The 12,549-nt window shown below is 38.9% G+C and overlaps 1 protein-coding gene across 1 annotated transcript in view; it reads left to right on the top strand.

Moving 5' to 3' along the window:
- The first annotated feature begins 6,923 nt into the window (after nt 1-6,923).
- Nucleotides 6,924-12,549, top strand: part of LNX2 (ligand of numb-protein X 2) — a 47,905-nt gene continuing 42,279 nt past the window's right edge. Inside the window, exon 1 of the mRNA XM_082602615.1 lies at nt 6,924-7,345. Coding sequence (XP_082458741.1) covers nt 6,939-7,345 — 407 coding nt within the window. The 5' untranslated portion in view covers nt 6,924-6,938. The remainder of the gene's footprint in view (nt 7,346-12,549) is intronic.

Raw genomic sequence — 12,549 nt, 5'->3', positions numbered from 1 at the left:
AGTATTTTTAGAAGTATAACTCTCTGAGCCTTGCAGGAATTGGGTAGGTAATCCAGTTTGGTTTTTGCATTAAAAAAAAAAAAAAGTTTTCATCATAGATTAGTGGTTCAAAATTAGAAAAACTAAAGTAGAAGGACATTTGAAATTTGTAAATTCTCTGCCAGCCACAATTTAACCTCCTTTTAATAAAATATTTAGGAGATTATTAAAGTTATCAAAAAACAATAACAGATGTCAGGACTAAAACGTAAATATAACATATCAGTAAATATTGTGTATAAAAAGATATAAAATCATGAGAATTTTGGAGCTAGATTTAAACTGTGTGTGTATGATGTGTGGTTTTTTACTATTTAAGCAAAGCTGATAGTGTGTAGACAGGAGGCCTAGGCACCAGAATACCTATATAATACCAGCACCTCGTAGACACTGGATAAACATGTGGTGAATGAAAATGAATTATGTAGTGACCTAGTTACCCAGCTGGCATGGAGCTCAGAGCCTAAGTTTCATAGCTTCTAGCATTTTTTTGCTTAGCTTACTAATGTTCTAGATTATTAAATAGGGTACATCTAACTACAAGTAGCATCTTAAGAATTTTTAAATGGTTTTTCAAATATTTCTACTTGATAGAAAGGAATAGGAGACAAATAGCTAAGTGTGCTGAATTATACTTTTATGTAGACAATGAGAGAATTATAAATAATAGATGTGGAATTGTTGGAAAACTGGTATTTGATCATCTTCCTCATGACATGCAATAGGAAATGTTTTGATTAATTTGAGAATAGAATTTATGTAAGGGTCTCATTTAATATGCTTAATATTCCTGTATAGTGATATCCAGATATGCTTCTTCAGTGGGAGAAGGCTCTGGAGAAAGAGCTTCATTCCAGGAAAGACAGATTCCTCCAGTATGGGCTCACCTCCACATTTTGCCTTTTTCAGTTTTTGTCTTTTTTTAAAGTCTTGTTGGTTACTGACTGGTACTTCTTCTTGTGGAAGAGGGGTGTCAGAACCCTTCAGTGCTCGGTACTACTTGTCCACGTGTGACCCAGGACCCTGTGTTTTCATTGGGTCCACAAGGTCAAAATTATTTTCCCAGTAACACAAAGACTTTACCTAGCCTTTTCACTCTCATTCTCTCATGAGTGTTCAGTAGAGTTTTCCAGAGGAAACTTGGCATGTGATCTCACAAAAGGTTGAAAGTAGAAACAGATTTGAAACTCCAGATTTGGAAAATACATTCTACATCAACAATGCTTCTCTCCACACTATATATTTTTTTATTTTGAAAAAAGTTATTTTTCATAAAAATGTTAACATGTAATGGCTTTATTTTTTATTAACAAATAAACATTTTAATTAATTTACTTAATTGCATTGTCATTTCAAGAATGTTATATACATGGAAAATATAATATGCAACCTTTTAGGATCGGCTTTCTCACTCAGCATAATTCTTTGAGGTCCACCCAGGCTGGTGTGCACATCAGTAGTTCGTTCTTTTTTATTGCTGAGCCGTGTGGTGTGGATGTGCCATCATTTGTTTAACTGTTCACTTGTTGAAGGACAGTTGGGTTGTTTCTGGTTTGAGGCCATTACAAATAAAGCTGTACCGGTTTTTGTGTGAACGTTTTTATTTCTTTGGGATAAATGCCGGGTAGTGGAGTTGCTGGATTGTATGGTAGTTTTTTGTTGTTTTTTGTTTTGTTTTTTTAAGAAACAGCCAAACTTGTCCAGGGTGGATAAAGGGATCCTTAGGTGTAAAAGTTTGAAAACCACTACTTTATACAAAGGTAGCTATGAAAGCTGATATGTAACATATACAATAAGAAAATTTTCTTGTGTTGACATCATTAAACAAAAAAAACCTTTTTTTTCCCTCAGACTTTTGAAGATTAAAGGAAGTAATATCTTATTCCTAGTTTGTCTATAATCATAAGGCAGAGTCCAGTATGTTGATTGCTTTGCAGTGCCACAAATTAATGTGCAAGGTTTTCTCATATATTTATGTAGTTATATAATACATCTCAAGACTCTTATACATTTCAGGCTCCAGTATGAGCCTGAGAACTTTTTTTTTTAATTGCACAAGATGTGCCAAGACCTGGGAATACAAGAGATAAAGAAGATACTGCCTCTACCGTAACCTCCAAGAGGTAAGGAGACAGATAAGCAAGCACGCAAATGTAGTAATTGATGAGATGAAGGCGTGTGTAAAAAGCAGCAGGAACAGAAGGGAAAGAGGGGGCGAACCGGGAGCGGGAAGGAGGCTGATGGGATCTGACGGAGGGGGCGGAGGTGGAGTAAGACTCAGGGCGTGAGTAGGATTTTGCTGGGATGCATGGGGAGAGGTATCCTCAGACTCAGCACTGACGTGTCAGAGGAACCAGAGATGATCCCCATCCAACCATACTTTGGTGGTAACCCTTAGCTCATCTTCTTTTATCTCCTAGTTTGGGGCCAGTGAGGACTCCTTCAGCCTGAGTCAAAAGTAACATTAAGAGAAATGATCTGACTAACATAGTTTGGGAGTGTGTGCAAATTAACTGAAAAAACGTAGCTCCTTCTGAGAGTCTTCAAGATGTAGCAGGATAGTCTTGTCTCATAGACCAGGAAAAGCAAGCATGTTAATCATAACTGGAGTTAGGTAGTAAACAGTCTTATAACTCCCTCTCCACTGCACTGATTATCTTTCAAGATGTTATCTTAAATGTGTTGTAATATTCCCAGCCAATTTATTTATTTTTTAAATGAGAGAAAGTATGAGACAACTGATTATTTATCTATCTATCTATTTTGGCTGTGCCATGCAACTCATGGGATCTTAGTCCCTGGATCAGGGATCGAACCCCGGGCCCTCGGTGGTGAAAGTGCAGAGTCCTAACCACTGGACCACCAGGGAATTCCCTCCCAGCCGATTTGATAGCATCCATCTGTTAACTTCCTGTTATATTACTGTTATATTAGCTACACGGAGAATATAGCTTGTAAAGATACGTGTAATGCTACATTTTATCTTTATATTTTGGAAAATATTTAAGACTATTATTTAACTTGTATTTTAGTATTTCAAATTGTGCTAATAGAATGTCTGAAATCAAAATTAAACATGGGCATATCCTCCTGTATACATGAATGTATTTCTGGCCACCTAACTTTGGTCACCCAGTTGGTCATTGAGCATTTATTGAGCTTCTCCCCTGCTGGAGGTCCACCTCTTAAGGAGCTCACAGCTTCGGGGGAGGGACAGTAGTGTAAGAAGCCTTGTGAGCCGTTAGGAGTGGGCTTGCTCACAAAGTGGAAATCAAGTCACCTGCCGGAGCTGGGAGGAGAGGAGTGGGCTTGGGGACTGGAAAACAGGCGCAGGCTGCCTTCGTCTTTAAAAAATCCATACACTCAGGCTTACGTGAAACACCGTTCCTCTTTCCTATAATTACTTAATTTACTATCGGGTTATTTTGAAACAAGAAAGAACTGGATTTATCTTCCTTCTCTCTTACTGAGTAATTATCAGTTGTGCAGCTTTGGGCAAATCATAAAATCTGTCTGAACATTGTTTCTTTATCTTTAGTAATAGTAGTAATAGGTAACATTTATTCAGCACCCGTCCGTGTGCCTGTTTATTCTCTGTATCACCCCTCTGAGAGCGTCACTGGTACTGCCCCCATTTTACACGCGAGGAGGAAACGGCCACAGAGAAATTCAGTCAGGCCACAGGGCTGGTAAGTGACTGAACAAGGACTTGAACCCTCACAGACTGGCTCCAGGGTGTGTGCTCTTAACTACTTAGACTGTATGGTCTTGAAACTGTTTAATCAATATGTATATGCACGTGTTAGTGATCTACCCGTGATAAATTTTCATTTAATGTTTGTGTCATGGTAACACAGAGGCATTTCGGGGCTGTTGGTAATGCGGTTGTTATTTGGTATTTTAGATGGAAACGTGTTCTTTTTCCTCATGAAAATATTTTGTGATAGGAAAATAATCAAAGTTATGTGAGATTCAGAAAATAGCTAAAATACAATAGTCTTAAGAGAAATGCTTCCTTAGTCATTATGTGGGAGGCCAGAATTGCAGTGTATATTCTTGAGAAAAAAATTAGGATAAATACTAGCACAAACAAAGAAGAGCAAGGGATATATGAATTTTCTTGCTAGTTGAGTAGGAATCAAGAGTCTGTGGACATTCTGTATTAAAATACCTAGAGACTGAAGTGGTCTATTTGCCTGAGGTAAATGATGTTTATCTCCATAATCTCACATACCTTGGACTGACAAAAGCTACGGTGCTCAGAGAGTGTAAGCCCCATGAGTTACAAAGTACAGGAAGTGTCTTCGGTCTTGATGCTGTACTGATAGTTTAGATCACAAGTTGCTATTATTATTTTATTAAGTTGTTTTGAAAAACACAGTTTATCTGACTCAGCCATGCCATCTGAATCTTGTCCCACCCCCTCATAATTCATGGCAATTCTTGTTAAATCTCTTAAAATGTTAATATTGTTTTTCTGATAAATACTCCAAGTAAATAATATAGCAAATACACACACACACACACACACACATGATCGGAAGAGAATTTTATCACTGAAACAACTGCTAGCAGCATTAAAGTGGCATCTGCCCTTTCTGATCTGGTACAGGACCCCAGGTTTCAGAGCCCCCCCCCCCCCGCTCTGAGTCCATTTTCTTGCCTCAGATGTTTCACCAGCTCACATTCCCGAATGTGCCATGCACACGCAGGACGTGAAGAGGCCCTTGTCTGTTTTCCTCTCTGGCCAGTGCTTCCTGTCACAGCCCAGCAGCCGTGTTGTGTCCCCTCTTGAAAGTATTTCTGGCTACAAAGCCAAACTGAGTTAGATGCCAGCTCTCCTTCTCCTCCTCTGCATTCACACAGCATCCGGTGCACAACTTTCTGAGAATATTTAGTTCATTGAGTTTTCACAATGGGCATTCTTTTTTTTTTTTTTAATTTTTATTGGAGTATGGTTGATTTACGATGTTGTGTTAGTTTCAGGAGAAAATATTTGCAAATAAAGCGACTGACAAGGGATTAATCTCTAAAATATACAAACAGCTCATGCAGCTCAGTATCAAAAAAAACAAACAACCCAAGCAAAAAATGGGTAGAAGACCTAAACAGACATTTCTTCAAAGACAGACAGGTGGCCAAAAAGCACATGAAAAGATGCTCAACATCGCTAATTATCAGGGAAATGCAAATCAAAACTACAATGAGGTATCACCTCACACGGTCAGAATGGCCATCAGCAAAAAATCTAGAAACAATAAATGCTGGAGAAGGTGTGGAGAAAAGGGAACCCTCTTGCACTGTTGGCGGGAATGTGAATTGGTACAGCCACTATGGAGAACAGTGTGGAGGTTCCTTAAAAAGCTAAAAATAGAACTACCATATGATCCAACAATGGGCTCTCCTAACTGTCCTCTCCCCACCTCCCTTATCTCCCTGTTCAGTGTTTGGCACATACCAGAGACTGTAAATATCGAGAATGAACATAGCTGCTGCCTTTGGAGGTGATTTTTTAACCCCTGGTGCTGCAGCAGCAGGAGGTATGGAAACCGTTATGTGAGGGGAGCATTCCTTGCTAGCCCTGCACCAAACTGGAGCAGGCTGCTGTCTTAGAGGAGGCGCGCGCGCGCACACACACACACACACACACACACACACGTGCACTCTGCTGCTCTGAGTAAGCCAGAAGCAGTAGGAGTGTGGAATAATGTGAGCTGGGATGGACATTTATAACATGCCTTATCTGTTTAATTGAATTATAGTGGGTTTCTTTTTTTTTATTGAGAATACTTTTTTTGATTATACAGGTTTCATATACACAATTATTTAGGGAACATTTACAGGCAAGGAGTTCAATTCCAAAACTCCGTTTTCACCCACACACACTGTACTTCACACTCATCTTCGGGATCAGCCCAACAGGAGTAAGACAAAGTTATTGCTTTGTGAACAGACAGCTTCAATTAAATAAGAGTCTTCCAGAGTCAAGAACAGCGCTCAGGACCCTCTTGACTCTTAGTACCCTGTGTACATATGAATAAAGCCTAAAGATGTGTCCTAGATTACCCCATCACCTTTAAAAGCTAATATTAAAATTGAATCAGTGGGTTTTTTCTCTTAATGGCACAAAATAGTGTTGAAGTTTGTGGAGTTTGCGGAGATGGTATTTATATATGCTGTGCAGATCTATCTTTCTGCAATCTGTATTATAGGGAGAGAATATTCAAATCATACATATATATTTTGAAATCCAGTTTCTCCCAAACACTGTAGAGCAAAGGTCATTTTTTTAAGACACTGAATTATCCTTGAGACTACATTTCAAAGACATAATCTTTGGGATGGCACTATAAATGTGTAACATCAGTCAGAAGCAGGGAGCCATGACTGGGATGGCAAATGCAAATGCATTACATAATATACCTCAAATTACATTATTAGCATACTACGTAGATTAACTGGCGTTGAAACTACCATTAAGCAGTGAAGTATCGGGGGATTTCAGTCAGTAGAACAAATTGTTTCCTATGTCACACCGCATATTAATATGTCATCTTTGCTTTTAATCCTAAGTTCTTTTTTCACCAAGAACTTGGCAAGGTAAGTCATCCTTAGCCAACAAGCAAATTAGTTAATGTCATTTTTATGTTTTTACAACTAATTTATTCCCTGATGTAAATTTTAATTTTTTACTAAAAAAGAAGTCAACATAGTAATGTTATGTTGATTCTTTTAGCCTGTGTTGATTGATAGTAATTACTTTTCTGGTTGTTTTGTTTTGTCTAGTCTAGAAAAACACCTGGGTTTTAGTCAAATACATCACTGTCTTTTAAAGGAAATCAAACCTTTAATGGAAGTCTAATGTATGAAGATACAGAAACTGCCTCCGCTGATTCAAAATGGGAACGACAAACGATGAGATGGTGTCTGTGGAGCAGACCTCCTCCTCCTCCTTCAATCCTCTGTGTTTTGAATGCGGCCAGCAGCACTGGACACGAGAAAACCACTTATACAATTACCAGGACGAAGTGGATGATGACCTGGTCTGCCACATTTGCCTTCAGCCTCTGCTGCAGCCACTAGACACCCCCTGTGGACATACCTTCTGCTGCAAGTGCCTCAGAAACTTCCTGCAAGAGAAGGATTTCTGTCCATTGGACCGGAAGAGACTCCACTTTAAGTTGTGTAAGAAGTCTAGCATTCTAGTTCATAAACTTCTGGACAAATTATTAGTTTTATGTCCGTTCTCTTCAGTGTGCCAAGATGTATTGCAGCGCTGCGACCTGGAGGCACATCTTAAAAACAGGTGAGAGAGAGAGAAGCGACTCTAGGCTATAAAAAGGTGGCTCAAACAAATAAACCCGATACACATGCCAAGGCATCAGTAAGTAAACAGACAAATCCCGCACAGGAGATACAACAAACAAGTTGCATGCAGCCGTCATTTAATATTATTATTTATCAAAAACATGCATGTAAAAACTACAGTCAGGAAGTACCGTTTTACACTTACCAATATGAGGTTGTTATAGTCACAAGGTAGCAGGATATAATGATAGACTCTTTTTGCAAGGCAGTTTCTCAGTTTGTTTCAAAAACTGTAAATGTCAGTATCCTCTTATCTAGCTTATTATCCTAAGGAAATAGTCCAAAAGGAGGGAAAATTGTATGTAAAGATGTTGGCTGCAACATTGTGCAGAGTTCAGTAAACTGGGGTCAATGTCATTACTTAACAGTAGGGGAAGGGTTAAAAATAAAATGGTACATCAGTGCATCGGGATATCATGCAGCTGTTAAAAATTATAATATTATTGCAACATGGAAATGGGTACAGGCACACCTCAGAGATGTTGCAGGTTCGGTTCCAGACCACCACAGTAAAGTGAATATCAAATAGCACAGTACAGCAGGTCACACGAATTTTTTGGTTTCCCGGTGCATATGAAAGTTCTGTTTATGCTGTACTGTAGTCTAGTAAGGGTGCAATAGCATTAGGTCTAAAAATTTACATACCTTGATTGAAAAACACTTTATTGCTAGGAAATGCTAACCATCATCTGATGACACACAGGGTTGCCACAAACCTTCAGTCTGTAAAAAATGCAGTCTGTGAAGGGCGGTAAAGGGAAGTGCAGTACAACGAGGTCTGCCTGTACCTGTGGTCTCATTCGCTAAGATCTTGTAAAATCCTGTGTTCAAAAATTTGACTGAACAAGAACTAGGGGTTGGAAACTTTAAAACATTTAGTGGGGATTTTTGTTCTACTGACAAAAGCTTTTTAAAAGATTAATCTATTTGGCTGATTGTTTAGTGAGTTTTATTGTTTGATTTTGATAAAAGGCTTGATCTTTAAAATTGTTTCTACCCTTAAGAAGGGTTAAAATTCATCTCTTTTGGAGATGGAATCACATAAAATGACCAAAATAAATGTGTTGATTTCTAAATTTTATAGGTCAGCCACTTGGGTAGTGTAAATCTGCAGTAATCTTGATTGCTGTGAAAAACAATGCTTAGCACAATATATTGGACTTAGAAATAATAGTATAAGTCTGGTATAGAACAGCTTGTCATTATACTCACACATGAAATCATGAATCTAATCTTATCCCCTCACTTTACGAATCAGGAAACTGAGTCACAAAGATTTGGAGATAGGTAGTGGCATGGTTAGACTTAAACTTCAGTATTCCTGCTTAGCGTTCTAACATACCATGCTGACCTTACCCAAGGTGAATCGTGTTCTCTGCTGTTATGTGGTAGTAAAAGTTTCATATACACCTGAGTATACGTGTTCATTCTGTTCCTAAATATCAGTGTTATAAAGTGAATGTACTCATTAGAAATAAATTAGATTTATGAGAAAGAATGAGATGTTATTAAAATGTCAGAAACATGAAGATTATAGAGAAATTGCTTAAACTTAAGCTGCACTGTCTAAAAATAAGAGCTAAGAAAAAAGAGTAGGATAGATGTATAGACTTTTGAGAGTGCAAGAGTCTTAGGTTTTTGTGTGTCTTTGGTCAGCAGCAGGCATAGAATCTGAACATGATAACAGAGACTTCCTGGAGATTGACACCAAACTCCTGAATCTGCTCTCTGGGTCAGGCCTAGTTGTGGCTGAGGTTGAAGAAGATTTTAGGCTTTTCCTATTTCTTTCAGTAGAACTAGTCTTTTTCAGAGATAAGTTTCTTTTGTGACTCTTTTATGAACATCGATTTTGGGGTATTATAGGAACTGAACAAAGTCTCAATTCAGTTAAGTATTTTGATAGCAGTGAGATAAAAATTAAACAATTATTTTAGGAATATTTACTTAACTAAAATGCATATAAGAACTTAATAGGTAGTCGAAGTATCAGTAGTATTTTCTATCAAGCTGTTTATGTTGATGATATAAAAACTTGGGAATTGCAGACTATCCCTTCATTTACAGTTTGATAAAAGCTAAGCTACTAATTTAATCATTTCCAAAGTGTCTTAGGCCTGTGTTGTGAAAGATACATTGAAAAAGGTGAATGGTTTGAAAAGGTGAGGTAAGCAGCTAAGAGTGACTATTGATTATAAAAGTTAGAAAGTTGACACTCATCTAATGTTTGTTCAATTAAATTGTTAATCTATGTTCTGGTTATCTATTGCTGAGAAACCAACCACTCCAAATATAGTGACATAAAACAGTGAGTGCTTGATTCTGCTCATGGATTCTGTGAGTCAGGGATTCAGACAGGGCACAGCAGGGATGGCTCGTCTCTGTTCTGTCCAATCTGGGCCACAGCTGGGAAGAACAAAAGCCCAGGACTGCAGCAATTGCAACTGAAGAATTTATTTCCAAGACGGCAGCTTCATTCACTTGTCTGGCACCTTGATGGAGGTCCACTAGAGGCATGGGCTCAGCCGGGACTTGTCCACAGGAGAGCCTGTGGGTGGCCTCTCCAGCACAGTGGCCTCAGGGTATTTTAAGTTCTTACATGGGTTCCAGTAAATAAGGCAAGAAGCTGCATGGCCTTGTATGCTCTAGCCTTAAAGTCACATAGCATCCCTTATGCTGTAGTCACATAACTGCCCAGATTCAAGGGGAGGGGAACTAAGCTTCACTTTGTGGGAAGAGGACAAAAAAATTTGTAGCCAGGAAAAAGCAACACAAACTAGCAATAAGAGTGATGTCACAAAACACAGAATTACGATTATTTTAATTATTAGTAGAAATACAGCATTAGGAATAGTTTGTTAAATCTGGTAATTTTGAGTTTAAATTACCTTCCCTATTTGAACTTAAGAAATCTGCTTCAGTATGAGAACAGCTGACATTTTCTCATATGGCTAAAAGTAAAACATTTATGAAAGCTGACTGTTCTAAAATAAAATAACTAGTTATTAACTGATTATATATTAGGAAAACAATGAAGAATTTTAAAAGATGTGGGAAAGTGCTCATCTTTGAAAGGAGAACTAAAGTCCTTAAGAAATATTCTAGGGCTTCCCTGGTGGCGCAGTGGTTGAGAGTCCGTCTGCCGATGCAGGAGACACGGGTTTGTGCCCCGGTCCGGGAAGATCCCACATGCCACGGAGTGGCTGGGCCCGTGAGCCATGGCCGCTGAGCCTGCGCGTCCAGAGCCTGTGCTCCGCCACGGGAGAGGCCACAACAGTGAGAGGCCCGCATACTACAAAAAAAAAAAAAAAATTCTATATATTGTATGACGCCTGGAACATTGTAGTAATTGCTTTCAGAAATTTTGCCAAGCAGCGTCAACTATAAAGCATTCCTCCTCCCTCTCTACCCCTCATCCCTGCCTCATCCTCAGCAATCTAACATCTTATGCTAATTGTAAATGATAACACTGGGGGAGCGGTTTGTCGTTGTTGTTAAATTGAGCATTTGTGACCTGGTTTATGGCAAAATTCAGAACCATTTTTCTTTTCCTCTTAAAACTTAGAGTTTAACAGTATTCTAAAAAGTTTGTACAATATAGAGAAAACCTTTAAAGAAGTCTTTTTCTATGCTGAGAGCTTTTCTAGTTCATCAAATGGTTTTGAAGCCTTTAAGGGTCAGGGTAGGCTGAGACAAGATTGCTCTTTTAAATTCACATTTTAACTTGGAGAGAAGTTTGTGTTTGACACATTCTCACCAGCATTTTTTTCTCCTATATAATGTAAAAAGCAGATATATATTTGTAAATCATGTATCCGGTAAGAGTCTAGTATCCAGAATATATAAAGAATTCCTACAACTCAACAAAAAGTCAGTAATCCAATTTAGGTGGTCAAAGGATTTGGATAGATATTTCTCCAAAGAAGATATTTAAATGGTCCGTAAGCACATGAACAAATGCTTAACATCATTAGTCCATTTTTAAAATGGAGTGTTTGTCTTTTTGTAAGTTGTAAGCAGTCTCTATATATTCTGGCCCTTATTAAGTATATGATTTGCAAATATTTTTTCTTGTTCTATCAGTTGTTTTTTCATTTTCCTGTGCCCTTTGAAGGACAAACAAGTTTAATTTTTATGAAGTTCATTTTATCTATTTTTTTCTTTGCTTGTGCTTTTCGTGTCATATCTAAAAACACACTGCCTAATCCAAGGTCATGAAGCTTTACACCTATGCTTCCTTCTAAGACCTTTATGCTTTTAGCTCTTACATTTGGGTCTTTGATCCATTTTGAATTAATTGTTATTGGAGAACATGTGTACAATTTAATACTTTAAACTTTGTTGAGGCTTTAAAAAATATTAATTAATTAATTAATGATTTTGGCCATGCCAAGCAGAATGCGGGTTCTTAGTTCCCAGACCAGGGATGGAACCCGGGCCCCCTGCAGTGGAAGTGCAGAGTCCTAACCACTGGACCACCAGGGAAGTCACTACTGAGGCTTTTTTTTAATGGCCTAGCACACAGTCTATCTTGGAAAATATTCCATTTTGTACACAAGAAGAATGCGTGTTCTGCTATCGATGGGTGGAATGTTCTATAGATTTCTGTTAGGTCTAGTTGATTTATAATATTGTTAAAAGTCTTTTCTTGTCCTTATGTCTAGTTGTTCTATCCATTATTGAAAGTGGGATATTGAAGGCTTAGACTATTAGTTTTTTTTTTTTTTTTTTTTTTTTTTTTTTTTTTTGCGGTATGCGGGCCTCTCACTGTTGTGGCCTCCCCCGTTGCGGAGCACAGGCTCCGGACGCGCAGGCCCAGCGGCCATGGCTCACGGGCCCAGCCGCTCCGCGGCATATGGGATCCTCCCAGACCGGGGCACGAACGCGTATCCCCTGCATCGGCAGGCGGACTCTCAACCACTGCGCCACCAGGGAGGCCCTAGACTATTAGTTTTTTGGGCTTTTTTTTGCGGTACGCGGGCCTCTCACTGTTGTGCCCTCTCCCGTTGCGGAGCACAGGCTCCGGACGCGCAGGCTCAGCGGCCATGGCTCACGGGCCCAGCCACTCCGCAGCATGTGGGATCTTCCTGGACCGGGGCACGAACCCGCGTCCCCTGCATTGGCAGGCGGCCTCTCAACCACTGC

This window comes from Mesoplodon mirus (genome assembly GCF_964341445.2).
Source record: "Mesoplodon mirus genome assembly, chromosome: 17".
In the NCBI taxonomy this organism is placed as follows: Eukaryota; Metazoa; Chordata; class Mammalia; order Artiodactyla; family Ziphiidae; genus Mesoplodon; species Mesoplodon mirus.
This window is presented reverse-complemented; position numbering and strand designations above follow the sequence as displayed.